This window comes from Amphiura filiformis, chromosome 3 (genome assembly GCF_039555335.1).
Source record: "Amphiura filiformis chromosome 3, Afil_fr2py, whole genome shotgun sequence".
In the NCBI taxonomy this organism is placed as follows: Eukaryota; Metazoa; Echinodermata; class Ophiuroidea; order Amphilepidida; family Amphiuridae; genus Amphiura; species Amphiura filiformis.
Genome location: NC_092630.1, coordinates 22539278 through 22561389, shown reverse-complemented (window position 1 = coordinate 22561389; position 22112 = coordinate 22539278). Strand labels below are relative to the sequence as shown.

The window sequence follows — 22112 nt, the reverse complement described above, 5'->3', positions numbered from 1 at the left end:
TAATTGCACAAGTACATGATTGCTATTATTGTATGTAAACGAGAAATTATGTAACTTTTAGTATTTCAATTTTAAGTGTTCTATTATGATGCTATAATAATAAACAGTTCAAGAGAGAAATTAAACATTAGCCAGTGTAATTATTGCATGTTTTACTGTCTCTTACCAGGTATCATGACTATCATCAGGGTTATAAATATATTCACCAGTGTTGCAATATGTCGGCAAAATTCATGACATATTTTTTGTTTGAAAAAGGCACAAAAATCATGGAAAAGTTCAGGAGGAGACTGGATGTGATATGTCTATTTTTGACATCACTATTGGGTCACTATCATGAAATCTTCACAAATAATTAATTCTAAATCATAAAATGTGTTATGTGTTTGCTAAATCAAAAATAATTATGTTATTCCAAAACCACTTTCAGCATTGTAGTTTCGTAAGGCTTGTGCTTTCATAATGCGTGTCCTGTACTGCCTTGAAAAGTCATGAATTTTGGTTTAAATTACAAACATTTCATAAATAAATGTGGAATGTATTGTTAATTGAAATTCAAAGAGAAAGTGACCATCCAAACTTGTTAAAGACAGGCATTCAAGAAGGAAGCAATATATCAGATCAATAATGGGTGTTTGGAGGCCAATGGAAGTACTATGACTACCACAAACAAAATTGATGGATACAAATGAAAACCCAGCCCATCCCCAACATGCCATTAAACCTAGAATCCGCACCCTAAAAACCCAACCTGAATTACCTTAAACCCCAAACAGTACCCTTAAACCCAACAAACACGTAACCTTAAAGCCTAACTACTTGTACCCTTAAACCCTAACACGCACCCTTAACCTCCAAAACGCAGGACTAACCTTAAACCCCAACACTTACCCTTAAACCCAAACATGTACCTTTAAAATTCCCAACAAGTTAGCCCTAACCTTTAAACCCAAACCCAACCTACCTGTACCCTTCCTTAACCCCCAACATGTAGGCCCTGGTCCCCAAACTATATGTACCTATATGTCCAACAAGTCAGACCTACCCTTTAAACCCAAACCCAACCTGTAGGCCTACCCTTAAACCCCAACACGTAGGTACCATTATTCCCCAAACTGCACCTTTAAACCCCAACACGTAGGCCAAGGCCTATCCTTAAACCCAACCTGAACTGCCTTGAACCCCAACCAGTCCCTGAAACCCAACATACAAACATGTACCCTTAAAGCCCAACCGCATGTACCCTTAAACCCCGACACGCACCCTTAACCCCCAAACGTAGGCATACCCTTAGAGCCCAACATTTACCCTTAAACCCCAACATGTGCGTGTACCTTAAAACTCCCACAAGTCAGACCTGCCCTTTAAACCCAAACCCAACCTGTAGGCCTATACCCTTCCCTAAACCCCAACATGTAGGCCCTTGTCCCCAAACTGTAGACCTATACGTAGGCCTAACCCCAACATATGTACCTTTAAAACTCTAACCTAAAGTCAGGCTTGCCTTTAAAACCCAAACCCAACCTGTAGGCCTACCCTTAAACCCCAATATGAAGGCCCTGCCCTAAATCCCCAACCTGTACCTGTAGCTGTAAACCACAACACATGCCCTTAAACCCCATGACATCTACGAAACTCCAACATGTACCCTTTAAACTCCAAACCAACCCCCTGAAACCCATGTAGGGCAGCGTGCACCTTTAAAATGCCCCCATCCATTACCTGACACACAATGACAGGCCAGATCATTTTGGAATTTGGAAACCGCATAGGCTTAATTCTGTGGCATAGTTTAAAAAACACTGAAATATTGTCTAAAAACGTGACAACAGCGAGCAGGAAATTGTGCATACTATTTGCCACAGTTTTCCTATTGTTTTTCTGTGCCTTTTATGAAGTATAATATTGCAAGATGCCCAAAACACACGTGCCTCCGATTTTTCTGTAGGCCAATGCTCTTTTTAGCCTGGCTTCAACATTTTGTTTGAGCTTGGTCATATCAAGACCCAAGCGTGTCTCGCACGGAACGACCATTTAAACAAACGAAAGTAGGCCTAAATATTATACCACCTATGACTAGAATTTTCTTTGGATGTGGGGATCCAAATTTACAAAAAGTGAGCGTCAATGAAATGCGACCCCCCCCCTCACCGATACACCTACTTACCCCTACGCTAAAATTTTATTGAAATCAGTTTTTTTGATTAAATTAAACACTCTATCTGTGGTCATTTGTGACTCTCTATATTTTGGTCATCAATTTGTTTTTCTTTAAAACCTCCCCCGCCCCCCCCCCCCCTCCGTATAATTGGGACCCACCCCCTTTCCGAAGAAAATGAGAGCCCCCTAAGCCCTAAACACAGATCCCATGCAAGTATCAATCCGGAGCAGACGCCAGGCACACACCACTAAATAATCGTCCCATTGAAATACACGGAAAATACAAGAAAGTAAGTTTGTTTTTCTACCCCATGTAACAACATTTTTAACATTTTGATCAAACCAGTGTCTTAAATAAAGATTAAACTTTTATTTAAATTTAATTTTTGGGACAAGTTAAGACAAACTTAAAAGATACGAACTCCTGAACAGCGCCATCCCAATTTCAGCCGACACGCTTTCGCCTCCTTACCAGTTCCGCCATGATATTGTTCCGAGGGCCTATTACCCATGCACATTCGATTCAGAAAATTTTCTGAACAGATATGTAATGTTGAGCTCCTATTCTATCTTTTTTATCAAAACAACCAAGAGTCACTCAAATTTGGTTCCTCGGGACGCCGATATATTTCGTGATAGGTGCTATTTTTTACCGAACTATGAAGGGTTACACCAAATGCGGAAGGATTTAGTGTAGTGCACCCTTATAAGAAAAAAATATTTTTGATATTCTTTATTTTTGGAATCAGTGGTCAACATCCTAAAAAAGTGTAATTGCTTTTTATCGCTAGTCACTCCAAAGTTATAAAACAGGGCTCCAAACAAGCTTGGACTGAGTGAAAATATGATACTTTTCGCAATTTTCAGCATTCAAGGGCCAGAGCAACATTTTGACCATGTTAAACTGTATTTATAATCCCATTTACATCAGGAAAGTGACTTTGTTTACAAAACTATATGTACAATCACAAATTTAACATGACCGAAAAGCGACATGTGATCATTTCACCCCCCACTCTTAGATCATGCATAATATAAAGACGTGTCAATAGGCATATGCCTTAAGTTTGGGGGGTGTTATGGGTAGATAGAACGGTAATTTGACACTCTAAAATGTTAAATTTCCAAGTTGCGTGTATTATTTTTGCAAGATCTAAAATTAAGAAACCCCATCATTAGAATTAATTGATAAATTTCTCTCTTGGGAATTGAACATTTGGTCATGAGATAAAAATGCCGTTATTTTGTCATCATTAGGCCATAATATAGTATGCTTTGACTTTAAATGTCTATTGAGACCCAATTAAAGGTTCAGTGATTATTTTCAAAACGGTTATAATTGAGTTTTGATCTTATAATTACATTTTGCATCAAAATAATTCCAAAGATGTTTCATTTTTTCAGCACCGAGATAACCAAAAGTGACCACTTCTATGATATTGGGGCCAAAATAGCTCAATTTCAAGCACGGTCTTAAATTGTCAATTCGACAGGAACTTGCGTTTTGATGCTAATTTCTCGTGCGTCGAAGAACGAAATCGCGTCTCTATAGACGGAAATAGAAAAACAGACTTTTTGTCTTTGCAAAGACATCAGTTTCAGTCAAAAATCTCAACTTTTTGGCACTTAAAATCAGGTATTAATCATGTACATAGCATTTAAAAATGAGTCTTGAAGGGCACACACCACTAAATAATCGTCCCATTGAAATACACGGAAAATACAAGAAAGTAAGTTTGTTTTTCTACCCCATGTAACAACATTTTTAACATTTTGATCAAACCAGTGTCTTAAATAAAGATTAAACTTTTATTTAAATTTAATTTTTTGGGACAAGTTAAGACAAACTTAAAAGATACGAACTCCTGAACAGCGCCATCCCGAATTTCAGCCGACACGCTCGCCTCCTTACCAGTTCCGCCATGATATTGTTCCGAGGGCCTATTACCCATGCACATTCGATTCAGAAAATTTTCTGAACAGATATGTAATGTTGAGCTCCTACTCTATCTTTTTTATCAAAACAACCAAGAGTCACTCAAATTTGGTTCCCTCGGGGACGCTTGATATATTTCGCATAGGTGCTATTTTTTACGGAACTATGAAGGGTTACACCAAATGCGGAAGGATTTAGTGTAGTGCACCCTTATAAAAAAATATTTTTGATATTCTTTATTTTTGGAATCAGTGGTCAACATCCTAAAAAGTGTAATTGCTTTTTTATCGCTAGTCACTCCAAAGTTATAAAACAGGGCTCCAAACAAGCTTGGACTGAGTGAAAATATGATACTTTTCGCAATTTTCAGCATTCAAGGGCCAGAGCAACATTTTGACCATGTTAAACTGTATTTATAATCCCATTTACATCAGGAAAGTGACTTTGTTTACAAAACTATATGTACAATCACAAATTTAACATGACCAAAAAGGCACATATGTGAGTATTTCACCCCCCCCCCCCCACTCTTAGATCATGCATAATATAAAGACGTGTCAATAGGCATATGCCTTAAGTTTGGGGGGGTGTTAGGTAGATAGAACGGTAATTTGACACTCTAAAATGTTAAATTTCCAAGTTATGTATTATTTTGCAAGATCTAAAATTAAGAAACCCCATCATTAGAATTAATTGATAAATTTCTCTCTTGGGAATTGAACATTTGGTCATGAGATAAAAATGCCGTTATTTTGTCATCATTAGGCCATAATATAGTATGCTTTGACTTTAAATGTCTATTGAGACCCAATTAAAGGTTCAGTGATTATTTTCAAAACGGTTATAATTGAGTTTTGATCTTATAATTACATTTTGCATCAAAATAATTCCAAAGATGTTTCATTTTTTCAGCACCGAGATAACCAAAAGTGACCACTTCTATGATATTGGGGCCAAAATAGCTCAATTTCAAGCACGGTCTTAAATTGTCAATTCGACAGGAACTTGCGTTTTGATGCTAATTTCTCGGGCGTTTAAGAATGAAATCGCGTATTTATAGACGGAAATAGAAAAACAGACTTTTTGTCTTTGCAAAGACATCAGTTTCAGTCAAAAATCTCAACTTTTTGGCACTTAAAATCAGGTATTAATCATGTACATAGCATTTAAAAATGAGTCTTCAAGGGCACACACCACTAAATAATCGTCCCCATTGAAATACACGGAAAATACAAGAAAGTAAGTTTGTTTTTCTACCCCATGTAACAACATTTTTAACATTTTGATCAAACCAGTGTCTTAAATAAAGATTAAACTTTTATTTAAATTTAATTTTTTGGGACAAGTTAAGACAAACTTAAAAGATACGAACTCCTGAACAGCGCCATCCCGAATTTCAGCCGACACGCCGCCTCCTTACCAGTTCCGCCATGATATTGTTCCGAGGGCCTATTACCCATGCACATTCGATTCAGAAAATTTTCTGAACAGATATGTAATGTTGAGCTCCTATTCTATCTTTTTATCAAAACAACCAAGAGTCACTCAAATTTGGTTCCCTCGGGACGCCGATATATTTCGTGATAGGTGCTATTTTTTTACTGAACTATGAAGGGTTACACCAAATGCGGAAGGATTTAGTGTAGTGCACCCTTATAAGAAAAAATATTTTTGATATTCTTTATTTTTGGAATCAGTGGTCAACATCCTAAAAAGTGTAATTGCTTTTTATCGCTAGTCACTCCAAAGTTATAAAACAGGGCTCCAAACAAGCTTGGACTGAGTGAAAATATGATACTTTTCGCAATTTTCAGCATTCAAGGGCCAGAGCAACATTTTGACCATGTTAAACTGTATTTATAATCCCATTTACATCAGGAAAGTGACTTTGTTTACAAAACTATATGTACAATCACAAATTTAACATGACCGGCGACATGTGATCATTTCACCCCCCACTCTTAGATCATGCATAATATAAAGGCGTGTCAATAGGCATATGCCTTAAGTTTGGGGGGGGGGGGGTTATGGGTAGATAGAACGGTAATTTGACACTCTAAAATGTTAAATTTCCAAGTTGCGTGTATTATTTTTGCAAGATCTAAAATTAAGAAACCCCATCATTAGAATTAATTGATAAATTTCTCTCTTGGGAATTGAACATTTGGTCATGAGATAAAAATGCCGTTATTTTGTCATCATTAGGCCATAATATAGTATGCTTTGACTTTAAATGTCTATTGAGACCCAATTAAAGGTTCAGTGATTATTTTCAAAACGGTTATAATTGAGTTTTGATCTTATAATTACATTTTGCATCAAAATAATTCCAAAGATGTTTCATTTTTCAGCACCGAGATAACCAAAAGTGACCACTTCTATGATATTGGGGCCAAAATAGCTCAATTTCAAGCACGGTCTTAAATTGTCAATTCGACAGGAACTTATGCTTTTGATGCTAATTTCTCGTATGCGTTTAAGAATGAAATCGCAGTATTTATAGACGGAAATAGAAAAACAGACTTTTTGTCTTTGCAAAGACATCAGATTCAGTCAAAAATCTCAACTTTTTGGCACTTAAAATCAGGTATTAATCATGTACATAGCATTTAAAAATGAGTCTTCAAGGGCACACACCACTAAATAATCGTCCCATTGAAATACACGGGAAAATACAAGAAAGTAAGTTTGTTTTTCTACCCCATGTAACAACATTTTTAACATTTTGATCAAACCAGTGTCTTAAATAAAGATTAAACTTTTATTTAAATTTAATTTTTGGGACAAGTTAAGACAAACTTAAAAGATACGAACTCCTGAACAGCGCCATCCCGAATTTCAGCCGACACGCCGCCTCCTTACCAGTTCCGCCATGATATTGTTCCGAGGGCCTATTACCCATGCACATTCGATTCAGAAAATTTTCTGAACAGATATGTAATGTTGAGCTCCTATTCTATCTTTTTATCAAAACAACCAAGAGTCACTCAAATTTGGTTCCCTCGGACGCCGATATATTTCGCATAGGTGCTATTTTTACCGAACTATGAAGGGTTACACCAAATGCGGAAGGATTTAGTGTAGTGCACCCTTATAAGAAAAAATATTTTTGATATTCTTTATTTTTGGAATCAGTGGTCAACATCCTAAAAAAGTGTAATTGCTTTTTATCGCTAGTCACTCCAAAGTTATAAAACAGGGCTCCAAACAAGCTTGGACTGAGTGAAAATATGATACTTTTCGCAATTTTCAGCATTCAAGGGCCAGAGCAACATTTTGACCATGTTAAACTGTATTTATAATCCCATTTACATCAGGAAAGTGACTTTGTTTACAAAACTATATGTACAATCACACATTTAACAACGCAGAAAAGTGCCCTATGTGCTTCTTTCACCCCCCCCCCACTCTTAGATCATGCATAATATAAAGACGTGTCAATAGGCATATGCCTTAAGTTTGGGGGGGGGGGGTGTTATGGGTAGATAGAACGGTAATTTGACACTCTAAAATGTTAAATTTCCAAGTTGCGTGTATTATTTTTGCAAGATCTAAAATTAAGAAACCCCATCATTAGAATTAATTGATAAATTTCTCTCTTGGGAATTGAACATTTGGTCATGAGATAAAAATGCCGTTATTTTGTCATCATTAGGCCATAATATAGTATGCTTTGACTTTAAATGTCTATTGAGACCCAATTAAAGGTTCAGTGATTATTTTCAAAACGGTTATAATTGAGTTTTGATCTTATAATTACATTTTGCATCAAAATAATTCCAAAGATGTTTCATTTTTTCAGCACCGAGATAACCAAAAGTGACCACTTCTATGATATTGGGGCCAAAATAGCTCAATTTCAAGCACGGTCTTAAATTGTCAATTCGACAGGAACTTGCGTTTTGATGCTAATTTCTCGTGCGTTTAAGAATGAAATCGCGTATTTATAGACGGAAATAGAAGAACAGACTTTTTTTCTTTGCAAAGACATCAGTTTCAGTCATAAATCTCAACTTTTTGGCACTTAAAATCAGGTATTAATCATGTACATAGCATTTAAAAATGAGTCTTGAAGGGCACACACCACTAAATAATCGTCCCATTGAAATACACGGGAAAATACAAGAAAGTAAGTTTGTTTTTCTACCCCATGTAACAACATTTTTAACATTTTGATCAAACCAGTGTCTTAAATAAAGATTAAACTTTTATTTAAATTTAATTTTTGGGACAAGTTAAGACAAACTTAAAAGATACGCACTCCTGAACAGCGCCATCCCGAATTTAAGCCGACACGCTCGCCTCCTTACCAGTTCCGCCATGATATTGTTCGAGGGCCTATTACCCATGCACATTCGATTCAGAAAATTTTCTGAACAGATATGTAATGTTGAGCTCCTATTCTATCTTTTTTATCAAAACAACCAAGAGTCACTCAAATTTGGTTCCCTCGGGACGCCGATATATTTCGCATAGGTGCTATTTTTTACCGGAACTATGAAGGGTTACACCAAATGCGGAAGGATTTAGTGTAGTGCACCCGCCAGTACCAATCTGTTAAATACAGCCTTGGATACCTTCATCAAATGAACGGGTTATTTTCTCCTAACATTATGCAAATACGAAAAATACCAACATGCAAATTAACCTCAATGCACACCGAGTGTATATAAGTACTATCACCATGATATCATAGTATACTACGACTCTGTCACGGTCAAAACGTGATGAACCACTGGTTTTTCATGGCAACGGGATCATCGCGCAGCACCGGGTACCCGAAATTGCAAAAAAAAAAAAAAAAAAAAATTTTTTTTTTTTTTTTTTTTTTTTTTTCGTTTTTGTAGTGTCTCTGGACCTAGACCTAAATGCTAGGATCATTCATGGTTGAAAAAAAAAAAAAAAAAAAAATTTCAAGATATTTTGTTATTTTTATATGAAAATTGATAATTTGTATTCATGTCATAGTCTATTAATGATTTCAAAATGTATTGAATTTGAATGCATTTTGAAATCATTAATAGACTATGACATGAATACAAATTATCAATTTTCATATTAAAAATAACAAAATATCTTGAATTTTTTTTTTTTTTTTTTTTTTTTTTTTTTTTTTTTTTTTTTTTTTTTTTTTTTTTTTTTTTTTTTTTTTTTTTTTTTTTTTTTTTTTTTTTTTTTTTTTTTTTTTTTTTTTTTTTTTTTTTTATTTTTTTTTTAATTTCGAGTACACGGAAAATATATTTCCTACACGAGTAATATAATCTCAGGCGGGTACCCGTTTACCCGACCGAAAATGCCAGCCTTACTCCAAAACCTCCCGCAGGAAAAACTCATTGTTTCAGAACTTTCAGTAAAATTTCATTATTTGTGTAAAAACATAAAAATGTATACGTATTGCAGCAAGAAATGGCCTACAAACATGACAAACGCATTTTTGCAGTCATCAAAAGTCACAGTGAATCCTCCGGTGGCCTCTGCATCCCGGGACAACAGCAGTACATGTACATTGTACATGTACAAGATCTGCTCCATGTGTGACGTGTTTACATGCCGGCTGCGATATCCACTTCGAATAACATGTTAAAACGTATTCACCCGCCGGCGATATCACAAACGAACACGCTGTAGAAATTTAGAAATAAAGGAGTCTTGATAGCCGACAGGCACCACCAAGCATCACTTATCACTGCATCCGAATTTTGATGATCCCTGTCGTCTTTTACGAGCACGATGACCTCAGTCCTCATTATATCGCTGCTCATTAAATATTCATGAACCCGACCATTTATGAATGGAATTTCGCTTGTCAAGGAGTGCTCTCTCCCGCGATGTGATTGGACTATTTTGAGATTTAGTCTCGGCAAATCATAAATCAACCAATAAAATTGTGCGTTTCATCAGTTGTCATGGTTGTGTTATAAAAGCTGTAGCCGGAAACATCATGGCCCTGTTCATTCCTCACTAGGGCCATGAATGCCCTACGTACGTAAAAACGGGGCACTGAGAAATCATGTCGCGGTGATGACGTCACACTGACGGCATCTATTTATAGGAAGAATTCAAACACGGCCACGATAACAGTCACAAGTCTGGTCTTTTACATCCTCAAATGTGCTCAAAATTTACGAACATGCACCAAATATGTTTTGTTTAAGTCTCATCTTCACGTGAGGAATGGTAGGAAGTGGTATTTATAGGAGAAAAATTGGTATTTTATGTGTACCCTGGACCAGATATGCTCAGGAGTCTCAGACCTTCGTACGGAGAAGGACAGTGGAAATCGTAGTGACGGAGGTGTGAGTACCTCGCCCTCGGGCTATAAAAGCTGATGAAAGAAAAAGTTTCACACGCGGGTCAACTTCCGTGCATGGAGATGGGCGAGTACTATTAAAAATCAAAATTTTTCTGTATTTGTAAGCTTCCCAGTAGGAAAAAAATAATGAATAATGAAAAACGGCCGCACATGATTTCAAAAAGTTCTGGACGCAAATCTACTACCAGTTTAATTGATATTAATTCCCTTGCCCCTTGGCCTAATATTTTCCCCATTTCGCGGTCCTCGCAACTGGTAAAAACATTACCCCTTTTCCGCGCTATTTGGTAACTCTCATGGTTGTCAATTTTTGTGTTGAGTTGGGGGCCGGGGAATGAATCCTTGTCCTTCGATAAACAGGGTGCGTGCAGCCACCTCTATTTCAAATTCAAGGACTTTTCAAGGACTTTGAAGTACCCAAAAAAAAGTACCTTTGAACGGAACGCCCAGAGATAGGTGTGTGTAAAAAAGTAGAAAAATACCCAGTGGTCTAGTCGCAGCAGCCCAGTGCATACCTGCCAACTTTTGAAAACTAGAAATAGGGACACTTATGAAGCAGAGTGAGCGTGAAGCGCCACGACAACGGGCAGGGGGGGTCCAGGGCTAAGCCCCAGGGGTTGAGGGACGAAGCCCCCAAGCCAAAGTCAGAGGGTAAAAAGAACATTTCAAAGCTCCTGGCTTGTTCTACACTTTTAATAAAAAGTGCTTCCTTCTTCCAGAAAACATGCTTTAAAGTTTCGAGTTTCCTATACTTTTATGCACAAGAGACACTCTTAAAAAATGTTTTTTGGCTTTATTACATGACCAATATGGCTTACGTTGATATATGTGAAGCAGAAAAATAAAACAATAATTAACCATTTGTGCTTGCATCCACTGCCTCCCCCACCCACCAACTGGCACCGCATCCTGGGCCTTAATGGTCAGTGTGCTTTTGGTTAAAATTTCAGGACGACAAACATTTTAGCAGATTTAGCACCCCAAAAGAGACCATTTTTGACATAAAACCTGTTTTGAACTTGTTTTGAAAAAATGCTTCCTTCATCCTAAAAAAGTGGTTTTAAATATTCACTTTCCTATACTTTTGTACATGAGAGACATTCTTCAAAGTGTTTTCTTGGCCTACATGATTGAAATTGATATATATAATGCACAATATAAAAACAATGATTCATCAAATTTTTGACCCCCACCCCTCTTCGGGTATGTGGGAGGGGGGCCCACATGGGGGGGGGTACTAATGAATGTGCCTGAAGAATACATTTTATGATAAGAGTAATTTGTAAAATTCGGTATGTTAAACATACAGAGTGATGTCACTACAAATTGGGACTAAAATAGTAGGCCTATCCCAAAGGAAATACATAGGCCTACACACCCCCACTCACCGCCACCCAACCTCCCCCACCCCCATGTTCACAACGACGGCTACACAAAGCCAAAGGATACAGCTAAAAGGTTCATATCAAACCTTTGACCGAAGTTTGTTTCCATTTAGAGTAGACTTAAACATGACTTGATATTAGAGTATACATATAGGCCTATACAATGTACATCATCAGCATCATCAGTCCAGCATCATCTCAAATGTCATCGTTCATTAATGCACATGACATACTTCTTACTTGGGTAATATTCATTGAGGAAAAAGAGATGAGTTTTTGAACGCATAAACCGACACAATCATATAACATGCTGGTCCGATAATGGACTAAAATTCATCAATTTTGGGCATGAAAAGGTGTTCTCAATAAGATAAAAATTTGACCACATGCATGCTAAATGGGTGCCTTTATCTAGTCGAGTCATCCAGTCAGGGTTCTAAGGAATTTTCATTTTAAAATTGGGAATAGGCTATATGAGTCCAAAAAGAGTTAATGTGTATAGCCTACAAAATGAAAAATATATAGGCCTACAAGACAGATTTATTTCCAAACTTCTTTTCTTATTTATTTGTAACATAATTTTTTTATTGTTTCAGCACATTTTTTCTTTAAGGACTTTCCATAAATTTCAAGGACTTTTCAACAAAATTCCAGGACTTTCAAGGCCTTGAAAAGGCATTTTGATTTTCAAGTACTTTCAAGCACTTTTTTGGCTTTTCAAGGTTCTGCACGCACCCTGGATAAATGATTGTACACATTGTACATGCATGCATGCATAAAACATGAAAATGGTGCCGAATTTTGATCTTCGGCGTTGCCGCTTAGCAAATTAATCCAAAAATGTGCAGCATTTACGCGCGTTTCACCTATTTTTCACACAATCAACTGATAGGCAAATAAAATATGGTGTATTTGCTTTGATTTCAACAACGTAAAGACCCCCATATGCTCTACAAAAATGTATTTTACTACGCAAAATTTCACTTACTTTCCGACCTGATACAATTTATGGTTTCACTTCCGGGTCAAATGAGTTTGCTAATGCAAGAAAAAAAATTTCAAATTTTGACCAATTAATCATGCCATGATTTCAATTATATTTCATGTTAAAATGTATGTTACTAAAATTAAGATAAGATACACTCATTTTGTTACCCAGCTTTTTGTTGCTCAAGTGTTTTTATTTCCACTTTGAAAAAAATAAACAATCCAAATCAAGAAACACTATACAGAAACCGGAAGTAGATGTCTGCTAGAAATCGTGTAAGCTTACATGTGTTTTTATAGCTGTTTAAAATCTTCTTAAAATGGCATTTGAGAGGCTCGTGTCGAAAAATTTAAGCAAGTATACATACCTGAAGGTTCAGCTGTAAGTATCTAAGTATTTTTTTTTCTTAAAAAAAAACTAGCCTAGCAAATGTGTCAATTTAATAGCTCGAGATACTCTAGCTAAAATACAGGTTTACATTTATTTACTATAAAAAAAACCTAAAATGCAGCAAACCTTTGACGAGCGCGAGTACCATGATGTTGCAAATTCGGCGCTAACAACGCGTACGGAGCACAGTTCATTCATAAATTTCCACTCGGCAACAACAGATCGCCTCAGCAGCCAATCAGAGACAAGTGCGTGCATCGCAGTAAATACGCGATGTATCCTTACAATACGCGCTCGTCAAAGGTTTACTGCATTTTAGTATACCTTATATTATCTTGCTGTATTTCAGCTAGAGCGCCAGACAACAAGCTTCCGGGTTTTTTTGGAGAACAATACTGTTTAATACGTAAGACGAAGAAGAAACCTGCCCCAGAGCTCGCCCTACTCATTATTTCATTGTACTTATTGCAATTTGCCTCCACACATTAATACGTAATCAACATAAAGCAAGTTTTGTGAGGATTTAAGTTATGGTGGATATTAGAAATTGACAGCGGAGGATACGAACGACACGCTGATTTTTAGTTGTCAATCATGAATTGCTGCAATGTTTTAGTATTTTACTGCATGGCATTCCGAAGGCACCATGACAAATTATGCCGTATTTGTCCAAAGATCATCTCATATGAAGTACGGTAAGCCGAATGCGATCTGTACTTTTGTAACATTCCGATCGCTTATCGGCGAATTTGCTTGAAAACATGTGAGTTCATGTTGTGTAAACATAATTAGCATGGACACAAATGAAATTACAATGCAATACAATGCAATTTGAATGCACAGCAGATCTATAGAAATAACATTGCCCGGTTTTATGCAGAATTAGACCATGTCTGGTGTCAATGTGATCATCTGGCTCTCTTCTGGTTCTGGCTTACATTTACAATAATCATAATGCTAAAGTAAACACCCCTTCATGGGGCCAAATTAGCATTCATGATCATCATGAATAATCATACATGACTTGTGTCTTGATCATAATTCATATCGATTCGAACATCCAAAGAGTAACTTGTACCACAAGTACTCCGCACGAAGGCTAGAAATGAACATCGTTGTATTGAAAAATGCAGAGTTCCTTGACCCGGCAGGTTGGTTTATAAACCAATCTGCCGGGTCAAGGAACCCTGCATCCGATAACTGGTAGGCCTACTGATGGTGATGCTCGTTGGAAATTTCGCGAAATTAGGGACGAGCATAAGTACTCGGAATACACTAACCTGCAGATAAAGAAATGTGATTAGCAGAACACGTAAAAAAAGGGTCATTTTGCATATCCCTTGTTTGCAAAATTGAAAAAAGGTGCTCTTCATTTACGAATCACATAAATCATGAATTCGTATACATACAGTTATAACATAGGCCTACACGCTATGTAACAGTGTGCGTGATTGGTCGTTGGTTATGGCATGATATAATGCCAGTGTCCCAGATGTTTAATAATGTTCGTTTTTTGTTATTATTTTGATGAAATAAGAATCACAAAATGTTCTGTCATGTATGAACGGGGTTCATTCATATATTTTCATGATTAAACGCCAAAACGTTTGTTTATGTCCTCTGGCCGCAAGCGGCCTCTCGGGCATAAACAACCGTTTAGTCATGAAAATATATGAATTGACCCCTAAATCATCATACTTTCATTAATCTTCATTTCGGAATCCCATGCACAAATCATCTGTTTCATTATACCGTTCGTGGGGTGTTTCAAAGTTTGCCGACGAGCATGAGTACCCACGGATACATTGAGGGCCGGAATAGGGGACATACGCGGAGCTTTCATGAGCGCCGCTCTGTACAGACCAATGCTTTGAAGCATAAGGGGTTGTGCAATAATTATGAGCTTGCCCACCCCTTTCGGCCCGCCAAAAAATTCTTCCCCCCCCCCCCCCCCAATTTTACTCCCACCAGGGCTCATAATTATTGCACCGCCCTTAAGGGTAGACGAGGAGTGTTGGTCGAAGCAACCAAAAAAAATCGATTTTCATTCTCTAGATCAATAAATTATTGACAAATAACACCTTGATGTTTTGCAAAGGTTCATCATTCTACAAATTATATAATTTGAAAACTTGCTTAATTTATTGTTGTTAATGAGTTATGTACATTTTACAAAAGTGTTGTTGTTTCAGCCCTCTTTACAACATAACTCAAGAACCACAGGACCTACAAAATTATTTCTGTGATATTTGAATTCTTCTACACGCTCGCAAGGAACTGAGCAATGCAATTTTTGCCAAAGCTCATTACCATTCGCAAGATGTTGTGAACTACCAAATTGCAACACTTTAAAATAGTGTATTACCTTAAATCAGCCAATCAATCAATTTATTGTTATGATTAAAATCAAAGCAGCCAATCAGAACCCCACTTCCATGTTTTTTTTGGCACCCCTCTGTGTTTGCTGCCCTAGGCAACCGCCTTACCTGGCCTAATGGTCGGAACGGCCGTGGGTACAAAATAGTGATTAGTTGATGCTCAAAAACTTGTGATTGATTGATTCTGGATCAGAAGCAGTCGCAATTTTTTTCCGAATTTCTGCTAGCCTCATCCCGATCCGTTTTAGCCTTTTCAGATCCGATCAATTGAAAACTAAGAATGACGACCGTACATGCATTTTGTTAATAGTGCGCCGTCAATGTACTGTGTGTGTATGTGTTACCAATCATAGTATTTTCATTCAGTTTTCATGGGAAAATCTGTACTTTACTACTTTTGTATTGTTTATTTAAAATATTATACCGGTACTAATATCATTTTAATTATTTATTGCTCATCCCGACCCAGACTGGAAAAAAGAACCCAGGTCTGTTACAACTCGGCGAGAACTCACTCTGATCCAGCCCTTAACCCGTTGAACTTGATATATTCCCTGATCTGTCCCGACACGTAAATTTTGAATTTTTTAAAACCTGATCCGCTGTTGGTCCGAAGCAGGTCAGGGTATTTCGTATTTTTGGGTTGATCCGCAGGCACTAGCCTAAAAAACACACAGTCGGGTCGATCATTAAGTATTTATTTTAGGCATTGGTTGAAGGCTGGCCCTCAGCCTAAAAGCATGTGAAAATTACTGTGGGCCCACAGATATGCAGGGTCTGTCACATTATGTCACCAAAGTCAGTATTAAGAGGGACATCAATCCATGCATGCTTTTTTAATTGGCTTGAATTGGGCCTTCATGTTTACAAATTTTAAAACTTTATTCAACTACAATTTTACACAATAACAGTGTAAAAATGGCCACTAAATGGGTTCAATTAGGTCTTCATTTTTCAAAATTACACCCCCACATTCATTCATTCATTTGCTTTGTGGCCCTTTAGAAATCTTCTACATTGAAGTATCTATAACCTCTTTGTATCCGCGGATGTACATACATGCATTTCCTGAAAAGATCCCAATTTCCTGAAAACTTAAAATAACCTTTCTTGGGTCTTTTCCAAATTATCAACAACCCTCCTATCCAAGGGGGAGCAGAGGGTGCATGGCGCTCTATTTTATAGAGATTAAGTCTCCATTTGAACAGTGAATTTGGATGAGCTCCAAGTACCAAAAGCAGTATACATTCTATGATTTAATATAAGAAAATGATAATTATTTTATACAGGGAATTTGAAGACAGTCAAACTTATGTGGAAGAAGTTCGCTTCAAGGCAGTCATCCTGAAAGCTTTGAAGCAACTCCATGGTGATTCAGGAGCAGCCATACCTTTTGATATCCTGAGATATAATAAAAGAAAAATGGAGGCAATTTTGAGAGTCCAAAGCAGGTAAGAGGTTTTTGACAATTGTCTTATGAAAAGGGTGAAGGATTCAATACGATATTCAGAAAATTGACAATTCAGGCTCATGCTGACAAAGGTTTAAAGAACAAAGCTTTGGGTCACTCATAAAAGTGCTCCCATGCTGGTTAATGAACCCTCAAAACAGACCCAAAATGGCATAACTGATGGTAGCAAATATACTACCCTAAATGGTGTAACTGTCAACATTTGAATCCGTGTAGCCACCACATTTTTACCCCTATGGCATAATATCACTTTGAATCTTGATGGTAAAAAAGAATATTATATTAGGTTTCAAAAAATCTATCATGCCGGTAAATGTAAAGGCTTTTTTTTTTGGTAAATGGTGATTTTTGAGGTTAAAAAAACAAGATCCTAAGTGTTGATATAGCGAAAAATGGACCACTGAACAGCGACATATCCAAACATAGCCCCTAAAAGTCAACAACACTGTATGCTCAAAATCCTACCCATTTGCAATATTCTTATTAACGCGTAGCATTCTATATTCAAGCAACCCCCGGCCTTCTTAAGCATGACAACACTTAGTGGTGAAACCAACAGGAGGGCAGGTACCCCCAAATGGAACCATTGCCCCCCCCTGCTTTCACCCCAAATGAGTTGACTGTACATTCTTCAATGATCATAATACTACAGTATAACAACCAATATTTTTGTTTCCATTTTCAGTTGTTTGGTTAAACTTTGGAGCGCTCTTACACTGTTTGGTGAATATGCAGAACTTGTGTGTGCATTCAGGGTGCATCAGGTAAATTATTAAAAGTTTTAAAGGATAAAATGGCTTTTTCAGTGAATCATTCACAATATCCAGTGACTTTGCACTGAATTATATGTGTACAGGTAATCAAAAGGATGCACTTTTTAGTACACAATAGCTAGCAATAAATGTCAGACTCATATCAGGCATGGAGGTCACTTCAAATCATCTCCAAGTCACATAGTTTAGGAATACAGAGAACATTCCTAAACCATGTGACATGGTTTAAAGTGACCTCTACTTGAGATGAGTCTGGCATTTATTCCTAGCTTTTGTGTAAAAAGAGACACATGTAGCTGCCAACTATAGTGCCTCCTTTTGATGTGGATGTACGCATATTTGACTTGCAAACTTTTCTGGAGAGAAGCAAATTCAGTGGTGAATATGGAATGTGTCTCCTGTTTGTCTCCATGAAAACCAGGGCTTGAAATAAGGCACATGGCCATTGAAAGTTTTCGATACATTCTTGAGTAGGATTTAGTTTTCCCTAATCCTATTCCCATGTCCTACTCATGTTTGCCAACCTTAAATATCTTTAGACAAAAGTTGGGACACTTATGGAAAACTTGTACTATAGTATAACCTTATTCCTGTTACTTTAACATACTGAAATGACATTTCCTAACATTCCAACACTGCCCTTCCCCACCAATCAATTTTGGGTCTACTAGGTGTTATACTTGAACAACATTACAGGATTAAACATTTATTAGGGAATGGGGGTCATATTTACCTTATTCAAAGCATCCCAACACTTTTGACTAGCATGTAGAGAAAAAAGACTTTTAAATCATGTCTAATTTATCTTCCTTGGTCTAATAATTCTATCTGAAATACCCATATTGGAATGGAACTTCAACTTTGCAATATGTGCCTTAATAAATAATAATATTTATTTGAATTACTTGCAAAATACAAAGTAACAAAATATACTTGTTATTCAATTCCTCATTCTTCTACAGGTTTCTGGACATTTGATGGCACTAGCAGTTGACAGTAGACAAGATATGCACCTGGTCCTGCAGCCAAACACTTGAATGAAGATAGCCTTAAACTTTGTTTGATTGCCCAGTCTGGATTGAGTACATTGTGGATTTGACAACTAGGGCTTTTGAATGACTATGATAATGAAACCAGATTCAAACTGCTTCATGAAATGCACAACAAAACCTTGGATGAAGTCTTCATTTCCCAGTGCAGGATTTGATCAGTCAGGTGGTACGGTGTCATTGATTATACCCTGTCAAGTTCAAGTCACCATTGGATATCAGCAGCTGTGTAGATGGGCAAAATATATGCAGGATGTGGAGACAGTGGCGTAGCATCAATGGTCATAGGGACACATGCCCCCATCTGAGCAAAAATTACAAACAAATGACCGGTGCCCCCCTAAATCACACCCAGTACCCCTCAATCAGTCATGCTTCCCCATTGGATACCTCACCCTACACCACTGGATGGAAGCATTGACAGAGCTGTCACTAGTCATACAAGTCATAATGCACATAGAAGCACAAACCGTTATTAACACTGGCAATTTACTTTCTTGTCATGCATGTGCAAGATGTTGGAATTTCTAACACTTACCAGAATAATCTCCAATGAGTGTAAACTTGAGAACAAACTATTAAGATACATTATTACACTTGTTTGCACAGTAAAATCTATGCAATTGAGAGATATATCAAACAATGAAAGAACATTCATTTGAATAATAAAGTTAACTTAAATGACTCCAGATTGAAATCTCAGATTTTAAAAGCATCAAGTATTAAAGATCTTAAGTGCTTCCAATCACTATCCTCCTGGTGTATTTTGTTGTTGTGTATGTGTACTTCAATTCAAGATAGACTATAGTTTGTCTCATTTTAATTTGAGAGTAACACCATGTTGGATTTCGCAGTAGCAGATTCATATCATACGTGCCAACCTAATCCTGCAAGTGTAGAAGGGCGTTTTGTCTGTACGCTGGCAACGCAACCTCATAAATACACTGATTCGAATCTGCCACTACAAAATTCAACATGGAATTACTCTCAACTTGAGACAAGACAGACTACCGATTTCGTCAAATAGTCCCCCCCCCCTCCAATAAACCCCCACCACTTTTTCAACCAAGATGTTTCAAAAATGCCGATATTTCCATGCTATCTTGTGTAGTAAGCTTACCAAGTTGCGCACATGGTCGATAATAGTGTCAATAATTGGCGAAAATCTGAATTGGAAACCCGGAAGTGAGCCAGAAGTCAGTGTTTCTAGTTCATAGTTCGTCATTTTAGCGTGTGTTTTAGTTTACCTAATGATTTTAACGGGAATTATCGTTCTAAAATTGACCTTGAATAAACGCCCCCATTGGGAAAATGTAACGCCCGGGGCGTTTATTTGACTAAATACGGTATATAGAGAGTTAACAATTTCATACCAAACATTTGGTGGGCAATTTTCATTGATCTTTGCCCCAGCAATATGCATGCACATCATGTTGTGCTGCAAAGGGACTGTGCTTTTAAAACTTCAGATCAGATCTCGGGCAATACGGATATTGAACAGCGAACAGGTTGTGTGCTGTTCTCCCAAGCACATATTGATGGACCAGTTATTTACTTTCTACACCTCATCCAATAGAAGTGCATTACTGCATGTATTACTAACCCTAACACCCAAAATTACCACAAAATACGACAAGGATAACCATTGCGTATGTGTGAATCCCACGTGATGCGATGACGCAATCACTCTTTAAGTGCTATATGTTCAGGGAATCGCTGGTCAGGCCAGCGGAACCCCTGTGGCTACCAGTCAGTGATTGTGTGATTGGCATGCGAGGGGTCTAAGGTTCGAATCCCGGGGGTACCAAGTGACTTCTTTGTTCATCTTCTCTCCTTTTGTGTTTCTTCTTTAACTTCCGATGGCAAAAAGCAGTGTTCGGTGTTAGGGTTAATATACATGAGATAACTAATTGTGCATATGACAGGCAATCATACATACAGCAGCTAGCTAGACATACATCTTTGTTCTGCTGGGACGTTTATTTATAGTAAGATACGCAATTACAACAACGTCACAACTCACAAGTGACAGCAAGAAATTTGTTACAAAGAGTCAATTTGTGATTCATTTCAATTTATTTATTACGATGAAAAAGACAATGTCTCCTTCCCTAGGTTTCAGTAATGTGAACCCCATTTTTATGTTAAATTATGTAGCTGAAAAAAGGTTATTTTTCACATTGTGTTAAAAATCTTGTGATTTTTGCACAATGTTGAAAAATAGTCACTGCTTATATAATATATAGGCCTAACATATATTTAAAATGAACTTGGTGGTATACAACAATGCTTTAGTAAACCACCAAGTTTGTTTTAAATATATTCCAGCTCCCTTCTTGGTTCAGCACTTACTGTGCATGATTTACCTTACTTGGTTTTATTTAATATATATATATATATATAACATAAACACAATTTGTCAAGGGTAGCGACTACGGCTGTTTAAAAATCTGTGACATTGCCCTTTGTAGTCAAATAATACAAATATGGATGGTTTATGCAGCAATGTAAATGTAAATAGTTGGACACTATCATGCTATTAGGTCAGAATGCTGAGATCACAATGATATTATTCTGCATCTATCAGTAACATGTTCAGCTTTCCACACCACAAGTGTCAGATCTTGATGCATTTCAACATAGAATGCATCTCAAGAGAGGTGCATTTCAAAATAGAAGTGTTAGATCTCAACTTACAGTTGTTTTGACACTCAAATACAGTTCAGGCTCTTTTATTCCAAGCTCTTATACATATAGAGGGCTCAGTGCAACAAAGGTTTATCTCCATATCACCCCTGGGTAATCATGCTTATGAGTAACATTACCCAGGGTGCTAATGGAGATGAGCTGTTGTTGCACTGAGCCCTGATATTATCTCTATCTGTTATTTCAAAGAGAAAGGTAAACAGGTTTTATCTCTTTCTTTTGCTTAAATTATTTAGAGGCCTTATTTATTAATTACTATTTAAGAGTATAAACAGTATATTTTGGTGTTATAACCCTGATGCAGTCCTCTCCTGTTTTCTTATTTTAACACTTTGGACAGCAGAATTGCTTCTATTTTTCTAATAAGCATTTCCACTTAATCAACCAAATTGCATATTTGCATCATTGCAGGACAGGTTGGACGGAACTTGGTTACAATTATACACTTCACATTTGAAGTCATACATGGATATTCATTTCAATATTAGCAGAAAATATATACTGTATATGCACATTTAAATTTACATAATAATACAATGAAATTCTTTCAACAAGAACATGAG

General features: G+C 36.9%; 2 protein-coding genes across 4 annotated transcripts in view; one reads left to right on the top strand and one right to left on the bottom strand.

Moving 5' to 3' along the window:
- The window catches only part of LOC140148223 (uncharacterized), a 52696-nt gene extending 39871 nt beyond the window's left edge, over positions 1–12825 (bottom strand). For all 3 annotated transcript variants that reach the window (XM_072170090.1, XM_072170089.1, XM_072170091.1), the window contains exon 1: positions 12783–12825. The gene's annotated coding sequence lies outside the window, so the exon portion shown is untranslated. The remainder of the gene's footprint in view (positions 1–12782) is intronic.
- A 203-nt stretch (positions 12826–13028) lies between these two features.
- LOC140147652 (ribonuclease P protein subunit p14-like) lies at positions 13029–19826 on the top strand. Its single transcript, XM_072169422.1, has 4 exons — positions 13029–13163; positions 16840–17001; positions 17707–17785; positions 18757–19826. The coding sequence occupies exons 1-4, from the start codon at positions 13102–13104 to the stop codon at positions 18829–18831; spliced, it is 378 nt and encodes a 125-aa protein (XP_072025523.1). The 5' UTR covers positions 13029–13101; the 3' UTR covers positions 18832–19826.
- The last annotated feature ends 2286 nt before the right edge of the window (positions 19827–22112 follow it).